General features: G+C 48.5%; 1 protein-coding gene across 1 annotated transcript in view; it reads left to right on the plus strand.

The window, feature by feature from the left end:
- Nucleotides 1–22,368, plus strand: part of HCFC1 (host cell factor C1) — a 495,616-nt gene that overhangs the window by 431,428 nt on the left and 41,820 nt on the right. The window contains 1 exon segment of the mRNA XM_030192062.1: nt 18,339–18,457. Coding sequence (XP_030047922.1) covers nt 18,339–18,457 — 119 coding nt within the window.

Genomic DNA, 22,368 nt, shown 5'->3' on the forward strand with positions numbered 1-22,368 from the left:
AGTGCCCTGGGCCAGGCTTCACATGCGTCCTCTTCAGTGGTCCCTTCTATCCCGATGGTCATCGCAGAGGGACTCGCTACTGAGGCTTCTGCCTCTTCGCAACCGAGAACGCAGCTCTCTGTTTTGGTGGCTACAGATGAAGAACCTCACTGTAGGAATGCCGTTGGAATCTCCTCGGTGGATACAGTTAACGACAGATGCCAGTCTCCGAGGCTGGGGAGCGCATTGCCTAGGCAAATGGACCCAGGGTCTCTGGTCTCCACTGGAAGCAGTTCAGTCGATCAATCTTTTGGAGACCAGGGCGATCCGGTTAGCTCTGCAGCACTTCAATTCTCTTCTGGTGGGCAAAGCGGTACGAGTACTTTCGGACAATGCCTCAGCAGTGGCCTATGTCAATCGCCAGGGAGGAACGAGATGCCGACTCTTGTGTCGGGAGACAGAAAGTCTCCTCTCCTGGGCAGAGGTTCACCTCACGGCCATTTCAGCATCGCATGTAGCCGGAGTGGAGAACGTTCAAGCCGATTTCCTCAGTCGCCACACTCCCGATCCAGAGAATGGGCTCTCAGCGCTCAGGCGTTTCAGTTGATAGTGGGGCGCTGGGGCACTCCAGTTCTAGATCTTTTCGCCACCAGTCTCAACGCAAAGGTTCCTCGATTCTTCAGTCGCCGAAAGGATGCAAGAGCGGCGGGGGTAGACGCTCTTTTGCAGCAGTGGCCCTCCGACCTTCTTTACGCGTTTCCTCCTTGGCCGCTAATAGGTCGTCTCCTACAGAAGATCGAGGAACACGGGGGACCGGTAATTTTGGTGGCACCAGACTGGCCTCGCCGTCCTTGATACGCGTATCTGCAGTGTCTGTCGGTGACGTCTCCTCTTTGACTCCCAGTTCACAAGGCTTTGCTGGTACAAGGGCCAGTTCCACATCCAGATCCGGCTCGATTTTGTCTTACGGCCTGGCTAAGCGAGGTTTTTCAGCGTCGGTGATTTCCACCATGCTTCGATCGCGTCGGCATTCCACTTCTCTGAACTATATTCGCACTTGGAGAATTTTTAAAGATTGGTGTACAGAGGGTGGCATTCTTCCTTTTCGAGCGTCCGTGCCTCAGATGTTAGATTTTCTACAGCAAGGTTTTGATAAAGGGCTATCTCTTTCTTCTCTTAAGGTGCAAGTGGCAGCTCTTTCCTGTTTCAGGAGTAGGATTCGGGGCAAATCTCTGACCAGCCTCCCGGAGGTGGCACATTTTTTTGAAGGGGGTCAGTCTTCTTCGTCCTCCGGTCAGATCAGTCTTTCCATCTTGGGATCTTAATCTGGTTCTTTCGGCTTTAACGAGACCACCATTTGAACCATTGCTAACATGTTCTTTGAAGGACTTGACGCTTAAGACAGTGTTTTTGGTGGCTATTGCGTCGGCTAGAAGGGTCTCGGTGTTGCAAGCCTTTTCGTGTAGAGCTCCTTTCCTGCAATTTTCTAAGGAGCGAGTGGTTCTTTGTCCTGTTCCTTCCTTTTTGCCTAAGGAGGAGTGGCCTAGTGGTTAGGGTGGTGGACTTTGGTCCTGGGGAACTGAGGAACTGAGTTTGATTCCCACTTCAGGCACAGGCAGCTCCTTGTGACTCTGGGCAAGTCACTTAACTCTCCACTGCCCCATGTAAGCCGCATTGAGCCTGCCATGAGTGGGAAAGCGCGGGGTACAAATGTAACAAAAATAAAATAAGGTGTTGTCTCATTTTCATCTGTCCCAGTCAGTTTTTCTTCCGGTTCTGGGATCGGCCTCAAGGACGCAGGAGCAGAGGCGCTTACATACGTTAGATGTTAAGAGAGTGCTTAAACGATATCTTGCAGTTACTGAGGATTTTCCCCGCACGGACCATCTTTTCCTTCTGTTGGCAGGTCACCGTAAGGGGTTGGCGGCTTCTAAGCCCACGTTGTCTAGATGGATTAAAGAGATGATAGCGTCAGCTTACCTTTTGGCAGGTAAAGCAGTCCCGGACTCTGTTAAAGCTCATTCAACTAGAGGGCAGGCAGCGTCCTGGGCCGAGTGTTCCTTTGTTCTGCCAGCGGAGATTTGTAAGGCGGCGACTTGGTCCTCACTCCATTCGTTTGCTAAGTATTACAGACTTGATGTTCAGTGTCGGCAGGAGGCTGTCTTTGCGTCACGGGTGCTTTCAGCGGGTTTGCTGGGATCCCTCCCGTAGGACTACTGCTTTGTTACGTCCCATCAGTCCAATCCTGGGCCGGTCCGGAGGGATGCTAAGGAAGGAGAAATTAGACCTTACCTGCTAATTTGCTTTCCTTTAATCCTTCCGGACCGGCCCAGGCCCCTCCCATACTTCTCTCTTTCTGTCTGTGTTTGTATGTTCAATTGTTGGCAGAGATGTGTTCTATTGTTTGTACAGCTGTTGTTTGGTTAGTTTAAAAAAAAAAAAACAACGTTTTTTCTGTTAAGGCCATACCGTTGCTCTGGTAAGAGTACATAGTGAGCCATTACAAGTCGGCCATACCGATGCTCTGGTGAGAGTACTCGGTGAGCTGTTACAGTCAGGTCATACCGATACTCTGGTACAGGTTGTTGGTGAGCCATTACAATAAGGTCATACCGCTGCTCTGGTGAGAGTTGTCGGTGTGCCTTTGTACGAGCACGTTTTCAAGAGTGCTCCCTGGTTGCTTGAATTCCTTGGGGCACAGACTGTCTTCTTTCTGCTTTGTTGTTCAAATACTGAGGCTAGGGTCACATGACCAGGGCTCTTATTGTCTCGCTAGAGTCAGAGTTTTTTCTCAGTCTCCAACCTGCTGGAAGGCGTGCACAACCCATCAGTCCAATCCTGGGCCGGTCCAGAGGGATTAAAGGACAGCAAATTAGCAGGTAAGGTCTAATTTCTCCTTACCTTCTAATTTTCTTTCCTTGAATCTCTCCAGATCATTCCCAAACCCACCTGGACATGGGTCCTTTCAGCTGTGATTCTTTACTTGTTTGCTCTTTTTTGTTTTCCAGAACATCAGATTTTTGTTAGACTCCCAACAGGTTCCAGTGTTCCTTTTGGTGAGAAAAGAGAGAGAGAGAGCAAAATACAATTAGAGTACTGTGCTCGAGTTATAGTAGTTTCCTTCCCCTTTTGGGCTTTGTTGGGGGTATCTGTTTCCTTCCATCATGGAAGCCCAGACAATATGTATTCCATGTATTAACAAAGGTGAAAGAAGAGCAAACGACAGCCTGCATGGTTAAAAGGTGAAGTGAAAGAGGCCATTAGAGCCAAAAGAGCATCCAAAGAATGGAAAAAGGATCCAAATGAATAAAATAAGAAGCAACGTAAGCACTGTCGAGCTTGATGCAAAGCATTGATAAAGAAGGCTAAAAGAGAATATGAAGAAAAACTTTCTGTGGAGACAAAAACCCATAGTAACACCTTTTTCAGGTACATCAGAAGCAGAAAGCCTGTGAGGGAATCCGCGGGGACAGTTAGATCATAAAGGAGCAAAAGGGGTACTCGGAGAGGACAAGGCCATAGCGGAGAGATTGAATGAATTCTTTGCTTTGGTCTTTACATAAGATGATGTAACAGATCTACCTGTACCGGAAATGACGAATCAGAAGAACTGAAAGAAATCTTAGTGAACCTGTAAGATATACTGAGCCAAATTGACAAATTAGTGATAAATCACCTTGACCAGATGGCATACACCCCAGTACTGAAAGAACTCAAATATGAAATTGCAGATCTGTTGGTGATCTGTAACTTGTCATTAAGATTATCTGTAGTACCTGAAGATTGGAGGGTGGCCAATGTAACAATTTTTTTTTTTTAATTTTCAACAGTTTTTATTGAGGATTTAACAAAACAGTCATCGCATTTAACATATCAAAACATAGTTATCATCCATCTGAGTATGAATGAGATATTGAGTGCATCATCCATTATTTTTGATCTTTTCCGTCCAACCCTCTCTCTCATTACTTTAATCTTTTGTTGAGATCCCCCATTGATTACACAATCTCATTCATTCCAGTGCTAACAACTGTTATGATCCCAACAGTGTAAGATGATTAAACAACCTTTCTCCAACTTTACTATTTTAACCTTCAATGTCCCCCCGTTTCTTCCCTCCCCCTAACCCTCCCACTCTCCTTCCCCTATCTCCTCCTCCCCTTCCCCCCAGGAACCTGAATATCAAAATGAAGCTGCACGCTAGAGGGAACTCATCCTTCATTCAAAAGTAGGCTACATCCTCTTGGATTTAGTATTTGTAGGTAAGGACCCCAGATCGCCAAAAATGTCGTTCTCCTTCTCTGCGAAAGCCTTGCCTCCCTGGCCTCCCAGGATACCAACAAGTGCAACTGGTTCCTCCAGTGCCAGTATGCCGGCGGGTCCTTTACCGTCCAATACTGTAGGACACATTTCCTTGCTAACAGACACATCTTGCGGAGCATCAGGGTTTCAAAGCGGTTTTTGCCTCTAAAGGTTCCTGGTATATCCAGAATTAACTGCTCTACCGTTCCCAAGATAGGAATCCCTAATTGTCTCCCCCAAAAGCATTGGACTTGAGTCCAGAATCTCCTCAGCGCTGGACAACTCCAAAACATGTGTAGCAACGTTCCTGGACTCCTCCCGCACGTAAGACACTCCGGGCCCTGAATCCCTCCCATATGCGCTAATTGAGAAGAAGGCACATACCCCCTGTTAATACATCGATATGCGCATTCTCTCAATCGCGCATCCGAGGTTAACAAAGGCACTTTTGCTATTGATTTGGCTATGTCCCACCTCTCCACTGATGTGCCCAGTTCTCTTTCCCAAGCTCTCTTCAGGGGACTATAATCTCTAGGGGGTAGCCATTTTGTTAATGCTTTATAGAGCAGTGAAATAGTAATCCTCTCCTCCCCCAGGGACTGATAAAAACCATGTAACTGCACCCCCATCTGTTTCCCCAGGGGGTTCCCAGGTAATGAGGCAACGTAATGTCGCACTTGCTGTATAGTGAATCTAGATCCCCAGGAATCTCCAACCCTACCCATCAAGTCCTGAAATGAGACGGGCTGCCCATCCACATCCGCCAGGTGCGCCAGCCGTGTGATCCCTCATTCAGCCCACTGATTAAATTGAGACCCTGATAATCCAGGTGAAAATTCACAATTCCCACATATGGTAAGCTGATCTGTTGCAGTCGGGTCTCCCCCATAGTGTCTAACAACCACCTTCCACAGCTCTCGTAGTGGCCGCAATAATACATTTGTACTATGACTCCCCGGAAGTTGTCGAGTTTTATGGTGTAATAACGAAAAAAATTGATAAGGCGCATAGCACGCAGCCTCCAAATTTGTGGGGGTGTATGTCTGAGTATCTAAACACCAGTCTCCCATATGGCACAACTGGCACACCTGGTTATATAACGCAAGATCTGGTATGCCTATCCCCCCCCCCCCCCCCCCCCCCCCGCCACCAACCACCCACTGAGTTTGAGAACCGAATTCTAGGCTTCTTACCCCTCCAACAAAACTTTGACACTAATTTATCAAACCTAGTTATGTCTTTCTTTCGCAACCAGAGGGGCGCTATCTGTAGCACATATAGCCATTTAGGAAATAGTATCATCTTGACTAAATTCACTCTACCCAACAATGAGAGTGGTACCTCTTGCCAACCATGTAGCATGTTTCGAGTCTCCTCCAGCAGCCGGGTGACATTAAGGTTATGCAGCTGATGGGTGTTCATCGACAGTAGCATTCCTAGATATTTAAAACAATTAGCTGCTCGTCTCAGAAGAAATTCACCCCTCCACCTCCTCCAAACCTCCTCTGAGGAGGCTAGGGCTTCTGACTTCCCCAGGTTCAAGCGTAAGCCCGCGTAGTCCCCATATTCGGAAAAAATCTCCAATAAAGCCCCTAATGATTCCTGCGGTTTCGTTAAGTGAACCAGAATATCGTCCTCGAAGGCCGCTACTTTAAAAACATCCCTTCTGATCTCCACTCTTGCCACCGCTGGCTGTTCCTCAATATCTCTAATTAGTGGGTCCAAAGTTAACATGAATAAGAGGGTCGATAACGGGCACCCTTGACGGGTTCCCCGACCTATCTCAAAATCTTCTGTGTCAATTCCATTTATTGATACTCTAGCCTTCGGCTTTGAGTATAAGGCTTTTATTCCCGACAGGAATCTACCCGAGAATCCATATTTTTGCAATACGGCATATAGAAAGCTCCAATACACTCTATCGAAAGGTTTCTCGGCATCAAAGCTTATCAAAAGGGAGTCCAGTTTCTCGCGACGCCTAGCCTCCAATGAAGCCAGTACTTTCCGAACATTTTTGACAGTTGTCCTGCCGCTCACAAATCCTACTTGAGATTCCTTTATTAGCTTAGGCAGTACATTAGTTAATCTGTTTGCCATAATTTTAGCTAGTAATTTTACCTCGTAATTTAACAACGATATAGGCTTGTAAGATTCGGCTAGTTCAGGGTCTTTCCCCTTTTTCGGGATCACTATGATACAGGCAGTGTTTAGGGCAGAAGGTGTTTGTTCTTTATCCACTAAAGCATTAAACATGTTCGTCATTGGTGCCACTATTTCCTCTCCCAATATTTTATAAAACTCCGCTCTATATCCGTCCACCCCCGGTGTCTTTGCTAACTCACTCTGACTAATCGCTAAAAGCACCTCCTCTGTTGTTATTGGGTTGTTAAGCCGCTGTTCATCACGTGATGAAACTGTAGGTAGCCTCAATTGATTTAAGTATAAGGCCCCCGTCAAACTGTTTTCTTGTGGAGCCTCATATAGCCGTCAATAGTAGTCATAAAATATGTCCCTGATGGCTTTATCTGTGTGAACTCGTTCACCTTGTCTTGTCTTCATATTTAATATCCTAGCTTTTCCTTGCTTAACTGCTACCAATCATGCCATCAGCCGACCCCCTTTGTTTCCATGCTTATAGAGTTGATATCTGTAATAATTCTTCGACTTCAAGGCCCTTTGATGGAAGAGTTCATTTAGCGCCGTTTGCAAATTCAGTAGCTGTTGTCTATTCGCGAGGGAGGGCAACTGACCATACTTTCTCCTTGCAATACCTAGCAACCGGCTCAGCCTCAGCACTTCTCAATCTCTGGCTTTCCGTTTGTGAGCCACATAGCTGATTATTTCCCCACATAATACTGCTTTTGCCGCCTCCCAATACAGCACTTGGTCTCCTACATGCTCTACATTATGAATCTTATATTCTTGCCAGCACTTTATTGAAATTTTGAATTTTTGGTCCCAGTACAGCTCTATTGGGAATGTTGTAAAAGGTCTCTGCGTCTGGCCCAGTCCGGGAAGGCCTTACCACACCACCGGCCCCCAAAGCTTTCGTTTCCTCCTTTACTTTTCTTTATTCAGCAGGTCTTTTTGGGTTTTCAAACAAAACACCCTTCAAGATTCAGGCTGTTCCAGACACAGTATAATTACTGCCCAGTTTGACTCAGCACCGTGCCATATAGCCAGGCTGTAATAAACCCAGTCCAATTACAGTCTGGCTTTTCTCCCCTCAGTTCAATATAGCCAGGCTGTTCAAAACACAGTCCCAATTACAGCCAGGCTTTTCTCAACTCAGTTCAATATAGCCAGGCTGTGCTAAACACCGTCCAAAATACAGCCAGGCTTTTCTCCACTCAGTTCAATATAGCCAGGCTGTTCAAAACACCGTCCCAATTACAGCCAGGCTTTTCTCAACTCAGTTCAATATAGCCAGGCTGTTCAAAACACAGTCCCAATTACAGCCAGGCTTTTCTCAACTCAGTTCAATATAGCCAGGCTGTTCAAAACACAGTCCCAATTACAGCCAGGCTTTTCTCAACTCAGTTCAATATAGCCAGGCTGTTCAAAACACAGTCCCAATTACAGCCAGGCTTTTCTCAACTCAGTTCAATATAGCCAGGCTGTTCAAAACACAGTCCCAATTACAGCCAGGCTTTTCTCAACTCAGTTCAATATAGCCAGGCTGTGCTAAACACAGTCCAAAATACAGCCAGGCTTTTCTCCACTCAGTTCAATATAGCCAGGCTGTTCAAAACACAGTCCCAATTACAGCCAGGCTTTTCTCCACTCAGTTCAATATAGCCAGGCTGTTCAAAACACAGTCCCACTTACAGCCCGGCTTTTCTCAACTCAGTTCAATATAGCCAGGCTGTTCAAAACACAGTCCCAATTACAGCCAGGCTTTGTGCGGGCTCAAAGCCTCGGGTCCCACCCTCTTGGTCAGCCTTACTCTCCTGACCTCCTCCCGCTTGACCCGGGCATTCCCACTATACCTCCTGATCGGGCTGCCTCAGAGCCAAGAGTTCCATCGGTTCTTCTGAGACATTCTCTGGCTCCTCTTGCTCCATGGCCTCCTCTTCCTCCTCCTCCTCTCTCTCTGGAGCCCAGTCCATTTTCTCCTCCCCCCACCCCTTTTCCAGCTGATCTGTCTTTTCCTCATTAACCGGGCTAGGCTCTTTTTTCTTCCCCCCCCCCACCCGATTCAGCCACCTCCTCCACCAGGGTGGTGACTCAGCTTTTCCCCTTTTCTGGCAGCCCTCTTCTGGAGCTTCTTGGTTTTGCACCCTATTTCTCCTTACCCGGGGTTCTCCTGGGGCTTTCTGGGAGTTGTAGTTTCTTATTGGTATGTCCCTCTTAGGCAAAACAGGAGCCCCCCTAGGGTCTTCCCTCCTACCCTCCAGCTCTCTTTTCCCCTGTAGGAAGCTGGGGTTCCTCTCCACCCTCTTCCTTCCTTCATACTCTTTACATACCCCCCCCCTTAAGATTTCACTCCCCAACTCTTTTCCCTTTTCCTCCTTATCCTCTCCTACCTGGGATAGGGCATCCACATTTCCCAAACATCTCCCCGGACGATGCTCCACTGTGTACTGGAAGGGTTGCAATGCCAAGTACCAGCGCATTAGCCTTCCGTTATTATTTTTCATTCCCGAGTCCCTCTATCGTAATACCCCTTCTGTTGTTCTTGGCTCTGTTCCAGCCGGTCCCGGGCATATTCCTGTATCCTATCCAATCGGCCCCTCAGATCCTGTAAATATTCAACCACAGACTGATCGGTGGTTTCGGGTGGTACCCAATGCTCCTGTACGATATCTAACATACCCCTGGGTCTCCTACCAAACATTAATTCATAAGGTGAAACTCCTAAAGAGTCTTGCACCTTCTCCCGGTATGCATATAGCACAAATGGTAAAAGCTGGTCCCACCCCGTCCTATCCTCTCCTAAGGCTTTTTTTTAGCATACCCTTTAAGGTCCTGTTAAAGCGTTCCACCATCCCATTAGTTTGCGGATGGTAAGCTGCCGTGCGTACATGTTTTATCCCAAACGCCTCCCATACTTGCCTTAAGGTATGTGACATAAAATTGGACCCCCTGTCGGTCAAGACTTCCTGGGGAAAACCTACCTCACAAAAAATTTTTATGAGTTCCCTGGCAATACCCTTCGCTGAAATGTTCCTTAATGGCAGGGCCCACGGATACCTGGTGGCCGTGTCCATAACTACTAAGACATAGAGGAACCCTCTCTGTGACCTAGTTACAGGCCCCACAATATCCATGGCTATCCTCCTCCCCGGTTGCTCTACCCTCGGAAGAGGCTTTAACGGTGCTTTAGGAGGGAATCTGTCTGATACCTTTTGACAGTTGGGGCAGGACTTGCAGTACTTCTCCACCTCCCCATAAACACCTGGCCAATAAAACCTCGCCAATATTTGAGTCAGGGTAGCCTGGGATCCCTTATGTCCGCCCAGAGGATGATCATGGGCCAGCCTTACCACCAAAGGACGAAAAGCCCGGGGGATCACTAGCTGTCTCCCTCCTCCCGAGTCTTCCCAGCTAGGCACCCTTCGATATAATATGTTCCCTTCTATCATGAACCCCGGGGCTACCTGACCTTCTCCCTGGCGCGCCCTTTCCCAGGCATACTCTAAAGTAGGGTCAGTGGCCTGCTCCCTATGAAATTGGGGAAACTGCTCTCTTAATTCTCCCGGAGCCACCGGCAGGTAACCCTCCCTCTGTACCCGCTGAAAAGCCTCCCTTCGATCTTTCTGTTCTTTTTTTTTCACCGCTTTTCTCTTTTTTTGTCCGCCCGGCTCGCCCAAGACCTCCCCCTGAAAAGGAAAAACAGACCCTATGCCTTCCTCTTCCCTGTCCGCCTCGCGATGAGACTGAGCTCTGGTAGTGACCAACACTTTTTTCTCGCCCATACACTCTATAAACGGTGGCCAATCCCTCCCCAAAATCATGTCCTGGGGCAATCTGGGTAGAACGGCCACGGCCAGCTCTATCTCCCCGGAGGGCCCCTGTAAGTTGACCCGTTGGAGCGCATAACGTGTCTTGGCCCCATGAATACATTGTATGGACACCCCTCCATCATAGGTATCCCTACCCGGGGTCCTCCTCTTTCATATTTGTTGCCACAACCTCCTAGAGATCATGGATTGGTCCGCCCCAGAGTCTAACATGGCTGTGATGGGCACTCCCTCCACCTTAACCTGAGTTAGGTATCGGGGCCTAAACCCTTGGGCCACCTGAGAGATCCACCCCTCCCGCCCCTGGCAATCTTTTTTGAAGTGTCCATCCTTCCCACACTTAAAGCACACCTTGCTCCCAAAAGGAGTAGCCTTTCTACTCTGGCCGGTGTCCAGCCCTGTCTTTTTGCTCCCTGCGGGGGTCTCCGGCTTAACTAGGGAAACTTTTTGCTCCCCTTTTTCTAACACCCGAGCCTTGCCTCCCTCCCGCTCTGGTCCACCCCACTGTTGGGCTTCTAGGTAACACTCCAACCCCGAGGTCACCCCCTCTGCCGTCTTACATCCCCTCTTTATTAATTCTGCCCTAATCTCGGTTGGCAGACCCTGGAGGAATTGCTCCACTACCAGTTCTTGCAGTACCTCGTGCAGGGTGTGTTGCTCGGGCTCTAACCATTTTTTCACTAAATCCATTAGTTTATTTGCTACCGCTTTAGGGGGGGTCCCCTTTTCCCATTTAGTGGCTCTAAACTTACGCCTGTAAGCTTGTGTACTGAGTCCATATCTGTCCTTAATAGCCTCTTTCAACCTTCCATAGTTGGCAGCCTCCCCAGGAGACAAATCCCTAAAGGCTGCCAGCGCCTCCCCTGACAAAGACGGCACCAATCTCATGGCCCACTGCTCTAGTGGCCAGCCAGCCGCCCCAGCCACCCTCTCAAATGCAGTCAAAAAAATCGTCCACATTATCCTGCTCGGACAACTTTCCCCAGTTAAGTGAATGCATGGAGACTTGTCCTACCGCACCGCTTCCTCCGGGCCCCAGTCCATTCGCTCCTGTGTCCCCCTCTCGTGGAGCACTAGCACCTCTTTGGAAAAAGTCTTGTAGCATGTTTAGTACTGGTTGCTGCTGATCCCTGGCTGCCATCAATGAGTCCTCGACTATCTTTGCTGTCAGCTCCTGCTGTTTTTGGAACTGCAGAGTCATCCAACCGAAGATCTCCTTGGGGTCCATCCTGGCACTGGAATCGTCACCTGAAAAAAACAACAGAGAACCACCTCCAAGTGCGATTACCCCACTTATGTTGGACTCTTTCTCTGATCCCACTACCCCTCCCCCAAGTTGGGCCCGCTTACCGGAACCCAAGACGGGTCTGCGCCTTTCTCAGCGTTGGCCCTCTCGGGGGCTTTTCGTCTAGGCAGGTCGCGGCCTCCTCTAGCGACAGGTCCTGCAGATGATCCCACCACTGCCACCACTTGTAAAAGGTCTCTGCGTCTGGCCCAGTCCGGGAAGGCCTTACCACACCACCGGCCCCCAGAGCTTTCGTTTCCTCCTTTACTTTTCTTTATTCAGCAGGTCTTTTTGGGTTTTCAAACAAAACACCCTTCAAGATTCAGGCTGTTCCAGACACAGTATAATTACTGCCCAGTTTGACTCAGCACCGTGCCATATAGCCAGGCTGTAATAAACCCAGTCCAATTACAGTCTGGCTTTTCTCCCCTCAGTTCAATATAGCCAGGCTGTTCAAAACACAGTCCCAATTACAGCCAGGCTTTTCTCAACTCAGTTCAATATAGCCAGGCTGTGCTAAACACCGTCCAAAATACAGCCAGGCTTTTCTCCACTCAGTTCAATATAGCCAGGCTGTTCAAAACACCGTCCCAATTACAGCCAGGCTTTTCTCAACTCAGTTCAATATAGCCAGGCTGTTCAAAACACAGTCCCAATTACAGCCAGGCTTTTCTCAACTCAGTTCAATATAGCCAGGCTGTGCTAAACACAGTCCACAATACAGCCAGGCTTTTCTCCACTCAGTTCAATATAGCCAGGCTGTTCAAAACACAGTCCCAATTACAGCCAGGCTTTTCTCAACTCAGTTCAATATAGCCAGGCTGTTCAAAACACAGTCCCAATTACAGCCAGGCTTTTCTCAACTCAGTTCAATATAGCCAGGCTGTTCAAAACACAGTCCCACTTACAGCCCGGCTTTTCTCAACTCAGTTCAATATAGCCAGGCTGTTCAAAACACAGTCCCACTTACAGCCCGGCTTTTCTCAACTCAGTTCAATATAGCCAGGCTGTTCAAAACACAGTCCCAATTACAGCCAGGCTTTGTGCGGGCTCAAAGCCTCGGGTCCCACCCTCTTGGTCAGCCTTACTCTCCTGACCTCCCGCTTGACCCGGGCATTCCCACTATACCTCCTGCTCGGGCTGCCTCAGAGCCAAGAGTTCCATCGGTTCTTCTGAGACATTCTCTGGCTCCTCTTGCTCCATGGCCTCCTCTTCCTCCTCCTCCTCTCTCTCTGGAGCCCAGTCCATTTTCTCCTCCCCCCACCCCTTTTCCAGCTGATCTGTCTTTTCCTCATTAACCGGGCTAGGCTCTTTTTTCTTCCCCCCCACCCACCTCCTCCACCAGGGTGGTGACTCAGCTTTTCCCCTTTTCTGGCAGCCCTCTTCTGGAGCTTCTTGGTTTTGCACCCTATTTCTCCTTACCCGGGGTTCTCCTGGGGCTTTCTGGGAGTTGTAGTTTCTTATTGGTATGTCCCTCTTAGGCAAAACAGGAGCCCCCCTAGGGTCTTCCCTCCTACCCTCCAGCTCTCTTTTCCCCTGTAGGAAACTGGGGTTCCTCTCCACCCTCTTCCTTCCTTCATACTCTTTACAATGTCCATCTCCTATTTATTCTCTTCTCCTCCTTTCCCGATCCCGACCAACTCATTTCCACCCATGCATGGTCAGATATCACGTATGCACCCAGTTTTTAGCTCCCTATCGACCCAAACAGTTGATCTGAGACCAACAAGTAATCAATACGAGCTTGCGTGTCATGCGCCCTTGAAAGATGTGTGTAATCTCTCTCATGTGGGTGAAGTACCCGCCAAACGTCTACTAGTCCGACCTGGCGGCATAGATTAGGCAGCCCCCGAGTTTCCAGTCCCAGATCATATTTCCTTGACCCTGTACAATCTATTGAAGGGTCCATCACCATGTTAAAATCTCCTCCTATTATTTTGGGCATGGGAGTCCCCCCTAACAGTTTGGCCATTAGTACCATATAAAATTTCCTATCATATTGATTCGGGGCATACACATTCCCCAACAAAATGTTTTGACGCTGAATTGTGACCTCACATAGCAGAAATCTCCCTCCTGGGTCCGCAAAACGCAATTCCATCTTATCTGCTACTCCTTTCCTAAACAAAATGGCAACCCCCCCCCCCCCCCTTTTTTCCCCTGGGCTGCTGCAGACACGCACTCGCCTACCCACCATGTCCGCAATTAAGCATGTTCTGAATTAGATAAGTGAGTTTCCTGAAGTATTGCAACATCTACTTTGTCGTTGCAGGTGCTGCAATATTTTGGAACGTTTAATAGGAGATGTAATGCCTCCCACATTCCATGTGACTACTTTCAGGATCCCTTGTGTAACGGTGATTTTCGTATCCCAGTTATATAGTTTTCCTGCAACTGAAGGGGGTGTCCCAGCCTCCACCCCCCTCCATCTTCTCTATTGAGTTTCCTGTTCCTCCCTCCAAGTACAGCCCATCCTAAACTTCCAGGTTCCTACTCTAGCCCTCCTTCTAGCCCCCTTATTACCTTCCCAACTAACCCTTTCCTCCCCCAACTCCCCTATCCCCAAATTACCCCTTCTATCCCCCATGTCCCTATGTGAGACCTTCACGTTTAACACCCCTCACTCCTAACCCCACTTGAACAAGATCCATCACACCCTCCCTTCTCCAAAATTCTCCCATGAACCATACCCTTATATATCAAATATCAAAATCCCCCTCCTAACGAGGAGTAAGGATAGGAACCAGAAACTCCATAAACAAAAACAAAAAAAAAAGGGGAAATATAAGTAGAGAGGACAGAAGAAACAAACAGGAGTCTCTCTTTACTCTTGCATCTTGTTTCCTGTGTGTCCTCTATTCCGCAACATTTCTCCTCTCTGGAACTCCAAGGTCATTTTGCCCCCCGTGTATCAACTTCAAACCAGTCCAGCTGCTGCAATTAACCAAATTGATTCTGATATTTAGTGCCCATTAAATTGTTGCTTCCTCTTGCGACTCCTGCCAATGTTCCTGTCCAATGTTTAGATTGTATTCTCCTAGTCGCATTCTGCAATTTCCATCACAAAAGGAAAAAAAAAAAGCCGTCGGTAGCTGTTCTGATCTGCTGCCAATGTTATTCCACAGCTCAGAGATTGTCAGCCCTCCAAACTGGGCTGGACTACCATAGAAATCCAAACTGATATATTGGTCTCACCCGCTGCATTCCCAGCTTTGTATTCTCCATCAATATCTCCATATGATAGCTCCTAATGGTCATCATTTCCGTTCATCTCGGCTCCACCGAATCCAAAAAGGCTTGTGCTTGTTCTGCTGTAGTATAAATTTTTGTGGTCGCCTGATGAGTTACCCTCAGTTTGGCCGGGTACTGTAAGGCAAATCGAATTTTCAAAGTAAAACGTCTACTGCAGATAGGCGAAAATTGTCTCCACTGCATTGCGATAGCTGCTGAGTAGTCCTGGAAGCACAGCACTTTCTTATTCTCATAGCGTAGCTCCTGGTCCCTTCTCAAAGCTTGCAGTATCGCCTCTTTATGAGCGAAATTTAGCAGGCGGCAAATCACCACTCGCGGTCTTGCATTCTCTGGGTTCCTGGGTCCCACTCGGTGTGCTCTTTCCACTTGGAGGGTACCCAGATCTGCTGGAAGTTGTAATTGTTCTTGTATCCACTGTTCCAGAAATTTCCACAGTCCAGCTCCGTCTAACGCCTCTGGGAGCCCCACAAAACGCAGGTTATTCCTCCGTGACCTATTTTCTAAGTCTTCTATCTTCTCCTCATAGCCAGTAACCAGAGTCTTTAATTTACTGTTTTCTTCTTCCATAGTCTGCACTCTCTCCTCCAGGGCTCCATGGCGATGTTGATATTCTGCCAGATCTTTATTAAGTTGCTCCAGGCGTTCCTGCACTAGATCTAATTTACTGTCTATGAGGTCTAATCTTCTCTCCAGCAGCGGTTCCACAGCGCTGGTTACCTCCGCCACTACTTCCGCCACCCACGCCGAGCTGATAGTGTTTCCCGCTGGGCTTACCGGGGCTGCCATCTTGTCCTATCCGAGTCGCGCCTTCTCCTGGTCTTTGCGGACTCCTTTCGCCGCCATGAGGTCAGTTTCTTATTTAAACAAAGCGCTGTTTAGCGCTATCCATAGCAGCTTGGACTCTTCGTTTTGGGATTGTAAAATCGCCGCTTTGGAGGGGTTAGCAAGCGGGTTGGCAGGAGCGGAGTTTTCAGCAGCCGCTCCTGATCATGGCGTCACGTGATCCGTAACAATTTTTTTTTTTAAGGGTTCTGGGTTGATCTGGAAAATTACAGACCAGTAAGCCTGACTTCAGTGCCGGGGAAAATAGTGTTAACTATTAGAATAAAATTACGGAACGCATAGACAAACATGGTTTAATAGAACAGAGTCAGCATGGGTTCAGCCAAGGGAAGTCTTGCCTCACCAATTTGCTTCATTTCTTTGAAGGCGTAAATAAACATGTGGATAAAGGTGAGCCGGTTGATGCAGTGCATCTAGATTTTCAAAATGTTTTTGACAAAGTTCCTCATGAGAGACTCCTGAGAAAATTAAAAAGTCATGGGATAGGAGGCAGTGTCCTTCTGTGGATTAGGAATTGGTTATTGGACAGAAAACAGAGGGTAGGTTTAAATGACCATTTTTCTCAGTGGAGGATAGTGAATAGTGGAGTGCCGCAGGGATCTGTACTGAGACTGGTGCTATTTAACATATTTATAAAGGATCTGGAAAATGGAACGACAAATGAGGTGATTAAATTTGCAGCTGACACTGTTCAAAGTTGTCAAAGCACATGCAGATTGTGAAAAATTACAGGAACACCTTAGGAAACTGGAAGACTGGGCATCCAAATGACAGATGAAATTTAATGTGGACAAATGCAGAGTAATGCACATTGGGAAGAATAATCTGAATCATAGTTACCTGATGCTAGGCTCCAGTTTAGAAGTCAGCACTCAAGAAAAAGATCTAGGTGTCATTGTAGACAGTATGCTGAAATCTGCCCAGTGTGCGGTGGCGGTGGCCAAAAAAGCAAACAGGATGTTGGGAATTATTAGGTAAGGGATGCAAAATAAGAACAAGAATATTATTTATTTATTGTGAACATTTATATCCCACATAATCCCACTAAGGCAGGCTCTATGTGGTTTACAACCTGGTAAGAATGACTTATAACCTGGTTTGGCCACTGTTGGAAACAGGATGCTAGGCTTGATTATAATGCCTCTGTTTCACTCCGTGGTGCAACCTGACATTTGATATTGTGTTCAGTTCTGGTCGCCATATGTAAAAAAAGATATAGCAGAATTAGAAAAGGTTCAAAGAAGAGTGACCAAAATTATAAAGGGAATGGAAGTCCTTCCATATGAGGAAATGCTAAAGTGATTAGGGCTCTTTAGCTTGGACTAGAGATGGCTAAGGGGGGATATGATTGAGGTCTATAAAATCCTGAGTGGTGTAGAACGGGTAAGTGTGACTCGATTTTTCACTCTTTCAAAAAATACAAAGACCAGGGGACACTCAGTGAAATTACATGGAAATACTTCTAAAATCGAAATATTTTTTCACTCAAAGAATAGTTGGACTCTGGAAGTCACTGCCGGAGGGTGTGGTAACGGCGGTTATCATATCTGGGTTTAAAAACAGGTTTGGACAAGTTCATAGAGGAAAAGTCCATAGTCTGTTATTGAAATAGACATGGGGAAACCACTGCTTACCCTGGGATTGGTAACATGAAATGCTTCTACTAATTCAGTTTCTGCCAGACACTTTTAACCTGGATTGACCACGGTTGGAAGCAGGATACTGGGCTTAGATAAACCATTGGTCTGACCCAGTGTGGCTATTATTATTGTCTTATGCTTTGCCGATAGAAATACTGGATGGCTTAGGGCTTCACCTAATAGGGTGACATCGCTCAGTAGTTCTCAGTCTCCCCATCTGCTGGTAGGAGGGCATATACCACTCAGAACTGAACTGAGATTCAAGGAAAGAAAATTAGCAGGTACACGAATACTGGAGAAGTAGAGACTGCATGACACCCTTTATATATATATCCCCCCTTCAGTCCGTTCAGAACTCTGCTGCACGTCTTATATTCCGCCTGAACTGATACACTCATATCACCCCTCTCCTCAAGTCACTTCATTGGCTTCCGATCAGGTACCGCATTCAATTCAAGCTTCTGCTACTAACCTACAAATGTACTCGATCTGCAGCCCCTCCCTACCTCTCAACCCTCATCTCCCCTTACGTTCCTACCCGTAACCTCCGCTCTCAAGACAAATCCCTCCTTTCAGTACCCTTCTCCACCACCGCCAACTCCAGGCTCCGCCCTTTCTGCCTCACCCCACGCGTGGAACAAACTCCCCGAGCCCATACGCCAGACCCCCTCCCTGCCCATCTTCAAATCTCTGCTTAAAGCCCACCTCTTCAATGTCACTTTCGGCAACTAACCTCTACACCTCTACCCAGGAAAGCTAGACTGCCCCAACTTGACATTTCGTTCTTTAGATTGTAAGCTCCTTTGAGCAGGTACCGTCCTTGGTTTATTTTGTACAGCGCTGCGTAACCCTAGTAGCGCTCTAGAAATGTTAAGTAGTAGTAGTAATATAGAGTGGTGTAAACAAACCAGTTCTGTCCTCATCTGCTGGTAGAGGACCATAAATCCAAATATCTAGATTGGTCTGGCAGGACTGATGAATTAGGTAAAATCAAATTTCTTATTAGAGATTGTTGGGGACACTTATCCCTGTATAACTGTTATTGGGTTTTTTTTTTCTTTTGTGTGTCACCAGGTCTGGCTCCATCCAATACTTTTGCAGCTCCACAGCCTGTGATGGTTGTCAGTCCTGCCAAATTGCAGGCTGCAGCAACCCTCACTGAAGTAGCCAATGGAATTGAGTCCACAGCCACGGTGAGTAACTTATGGACTCTAACTTGCCACCTTGAGTCTGTCAAAACACAAGTCTATTTTTCTGCTAATGAGAGAATGACTAAGTGATTTAGAAGGCAGAAAAGCCCTTGGAAAGCTTTTTGCTTTGCTATTTAGAAAGGTCTCTTCCTTGTCATCAAGCAGATGAAGCCATTACGTATGGGTTATGTCCATCAACCAGCAGGGGAGATAGAGAGCACTCAAACTTTCACAGTGCCCTCTTGGCCAGCTAGCTCCACTGCCTCTTCAGTATTCTCTATCTCCCCTAGCAGGGTGGCTGCAGCTTGTTCGAGCTCCAGAAAAATCTGCCGGGAGGTGGTTCCTGGCTTGCCAGTTGTTAACCGGGGTGTTGGAGGCTATAGGAGCCTCACTTTAAAGGCACATAGGTTAGCCCTTTCCCTGCCTTACCCATACCTCTGTGGATGTGGACATATTGCCTTGCTTTCCCTGTCCTTACCCACCAACAGTGGATGCAGGCATATAGGTTCGCCCTTTCCCTGCCTTTCCCACTCATCTGAGCCTCCGGAGTCTTCAATACCTCTGCTTTCCTCACAGCTTAAAAAAAAAAGTCGCGTCGCGTTTTTAAACGCAGAGACGCTGGAACAGAGGTTTTTGACCTGATTTTCAGCAGGATCGTAGTTGTACACTAGATCCTTTGAGGTAAGAATGTTTTCCAACTCCTCCGGGGTGGGCCCGCGATCGGGGCGATTTTGGCGCGAAACCGCCATCTTGGATTTTACCGCCGTTTTTCGGCGATGGCTGCGGACAATGTAAAGCGCTGTTCCACTTGTGGCAAGCGCAAATCAGCAGCAGGGCTCTGTAAATCGTGCTGTACTGGCGTAGGAGCCGGCCCGAGCATGGCGAGCGATGTTTCTTCCCGCTCTGAGCTGGCAGCTGGCGCCATTTTGCTTACACCACATGGCGCGGCCTCCGTGGACACGAAGAGACCTGAGCCGGGTGGGGCACCTCGAGATGAGGTTATTTCAGGAGTGGCTAGCACCGGACAGGATTTGGGTGCCCAGGGTGAGATTTTCTCCCCGGATTTTGTGCTTTTGCTGCATAAAGCATACATGATGAAAAGAGCCCTTCCTCAAGGGTCGCCTGAGGCTCCTCTGATTGCCCCCCCCCCCCGATGGATTCTGGCCTGGGACTGCCCAGTGAGGCTTTTTTTCCCGGATGCTTGGCCTAAAGATAAGCGCAGAAGGGTTAATTCCCCTTCAGATTGTGGTGCACCTTTTTCCCCCCCGTGGTCGTGGTGTGAGGATTCGGAGAACTCTGACAGACGTTCTTGGTCTGAGGAACCAGAGTCAGGTGAGGATTTACCACAGGATCTGGATGATCCCTCCACGGTGAGGATTTTTCACCGTGATGAGCTGCCAGCGCTTATTTCAGATACCCTGCAGGCCCTCTCGATTGAAGATCCTGACAGTGGCATGGCCTCCTCGGGTAATCCCAGGATGGCTAGTACCAAGAAAGCTGCTCGGGCCTTCCCTTTGCATGACTCCATCCTAGAGCTTGTTTCGGCTCAGTGGGCTGACCCCGAGGGACCTTTGAGAGTTTCCCGGGCTATGGGGCAGTTATACCCTCTGCGTGAGGGACATATGGCTCGTTTTCAAATGCCTACAGTGGATGCCCTAGTCACTGCAGTGACAAAGAAAACTACCCTCCCTGTTGAAGGAGGTGTTGCCCTGAAGGATGTTCAAGACCGTAGGCTGGAAACAGCATTGAAACGGTCCTTTGAAATTGCAGGTCTCACTGTTAGGGCGTCTGCATGCAGCTGTTATGCTGTTAGAGCCTGCCTAGCTTGGCTGCAACAGGCAGTGGCTCAGCCCAGAGATGGAGCGGAGCCCTTCTTGGATGTGGCTCCGCGGATGGAGGTGGCCTTGTCCTTTCTGGCTGATGCCCTTTATGACCTTGTCAGAGCTTCGGCTAAACAAATGGCAGTAGCAGTTGCCGCTGACGCTCCCCGTTTGGTGCCTGGTGGTAACAGATGCCAGCCTGAAGGGCTGGGGCGCACACTGCAAGGGGAAGCATGCCCAGGGTCTATGGACACCCGAGGAGTCGGAGTGGTCCATCAACCGCCTAGAGTTGAAAGCGGTGTTTCAGGCGCTTCTGGCCTTTCAAGTGACCCTGGAAGGATTGGCTGTCAGAGTGATGTCGGACAACACGACAACGGTGGCCTATATAAATCGACAAGGCGGAACAAGGTGCAGAGCACTAGCCGCGCAGGCCGAACTGATTTGCCACTGGGCCGAGCTGCATCTTCAGTGTCTGTCGGCAGCTCATATTGCAGGTCAGAGCAATGTGCAGGCCGATTATCTGAGCAGGCATCAGATCGATCCAGCAGAATGGAATCTGGCAGCCGAAGTATTCCTGCAGATCTGTGCCAAATGGGGCAAGCCCGTGATGGATCTAATGGCGACAAGTGCCAATATCAAAGTCCCGTGCTTCTTCAGCAGACGGAGAGATCCTCGCTCGGCGGGGTTGGATGCCTTGGCTCAACCCTGGCCTCCAGGTCTACTTTATGTGTTTCCCCCATGGCCCTTGATAGGGCGCCTGCTCTTGCGGATTCGGCTGCACCCAGGAGAAGTGGTCCTCATCGCCCCGGATTGGCCAAGGAGACCTTGGTATGCAGACCTCCGACAGATGCTCCTGGAGGCTCCTCTGCCGTTACCTCTGGTACCGAACCTGTTGACTCAGGGACCGGTAGCCATGAAGGACACTGGCCGCTTTGGTCTTACGGCATGGCTATTGAGAGGGCGCAATTGAGGGATAAAGGTTTTTCCAATAAAGTTATTTCCACACTCCTGCAAGCCCGCAAGCGGTCCACTTCCGTGGCTTATGCCAGGATTTGGTGCCTGTTTGAGTCTTGGTGTGCTTCCAGAGCCATTGCTCCAATGCGGGCTCCTGTCTCGCCGATTCTGGACTTTTTGCAGGAAGGTGTACAAAAAGGCTTGGCCTATAATTCCCTGCGGGTGCAGGTGGCAGCGTTGGCCTCCCTTCGTGGTAAGGTGGAAGGCGTGTCTTTGGCTGCTCACCCAGATGTGGCACGGTTTCTTAGAGGGGTGCTTCGGCTCCGACCTCCAGTGCGAGCACCCTGTCCAGCTTGGAACCTGGGGCTAGTTTTGAAAACCCTGCAGGCATCTCCTTTTGAGCCGCTTCGGCGAGCATCGGAGAAAGATTTGACACTGAAGGCCGTTTTTCTGGTGGCCATTACCTCGGCGAGACGGGTGTCAGAGCTCCAGGTGCTGTCCTGTAGAGACCCATTTCTGCAATTTTCAGAGTCCGGAGTCACGGTTCAGACCGTGCCTTCCTTTATGCCTAAGGTGGTTTCAGCCTTTCACCTAAACCAGCCTATTTTCTTGCCCTCTTTTTCAGAGGAAGAGTTTCCAGAATCTTTTGGGCAGCTGCACCTTTTGGATGTGCGCAGGACTCTGCTGCAGTATCTGCGAGTTACTAACTCTTTCAGGACTTCTGATCATCTGTTTGTTTTGCTATCCGGTTCTCGCAGAGGGTCTCCAGCGTGTAAAGCCATTATTGCCCGCTGGCTCAAAGAAACTAGTTTTTCAGCTTATCTGCTGGCCGGCAGGGTTCCGCCTGTAGCCTTTAAGGCGCATTCTACTAGAGCGATTTCTTCCTCTTGGGCTGAAACTGGAGCACTCTCTCTTCCAGAGATATGCAGTGCAGCAACATGGGCTTCTAAGCTCTCCTTTGCCCGACATTACAGGCTGTATGTGGCTGCCAGGAGGGATGCGCGTTTTGGTGCACAAGTGCTAGCGCGTGGTGTGGCTTGTTCCCACCCTATCTACGTAATGGCTTCATCTGCTTGATGACAAGGAAGGGAAAATTAGGTTCTTACCTTGGTAATTTTCTTTCCTTTAGTCATAGCAGAT

Source organism: Microcaecilia unicolor, chromosome 2 (genome assembly GCF_901765095.1).
Source record: "Microcaecilia unicolor chromosome 2, aMicUni1.1, whole genome shotgun sequence".
NCBI lineage: Eukaryota > Metazoa > Chordata > Amphibia > Gymnophiona > Siphonopidae > Microcaecilia > Microcaecilia unicolor.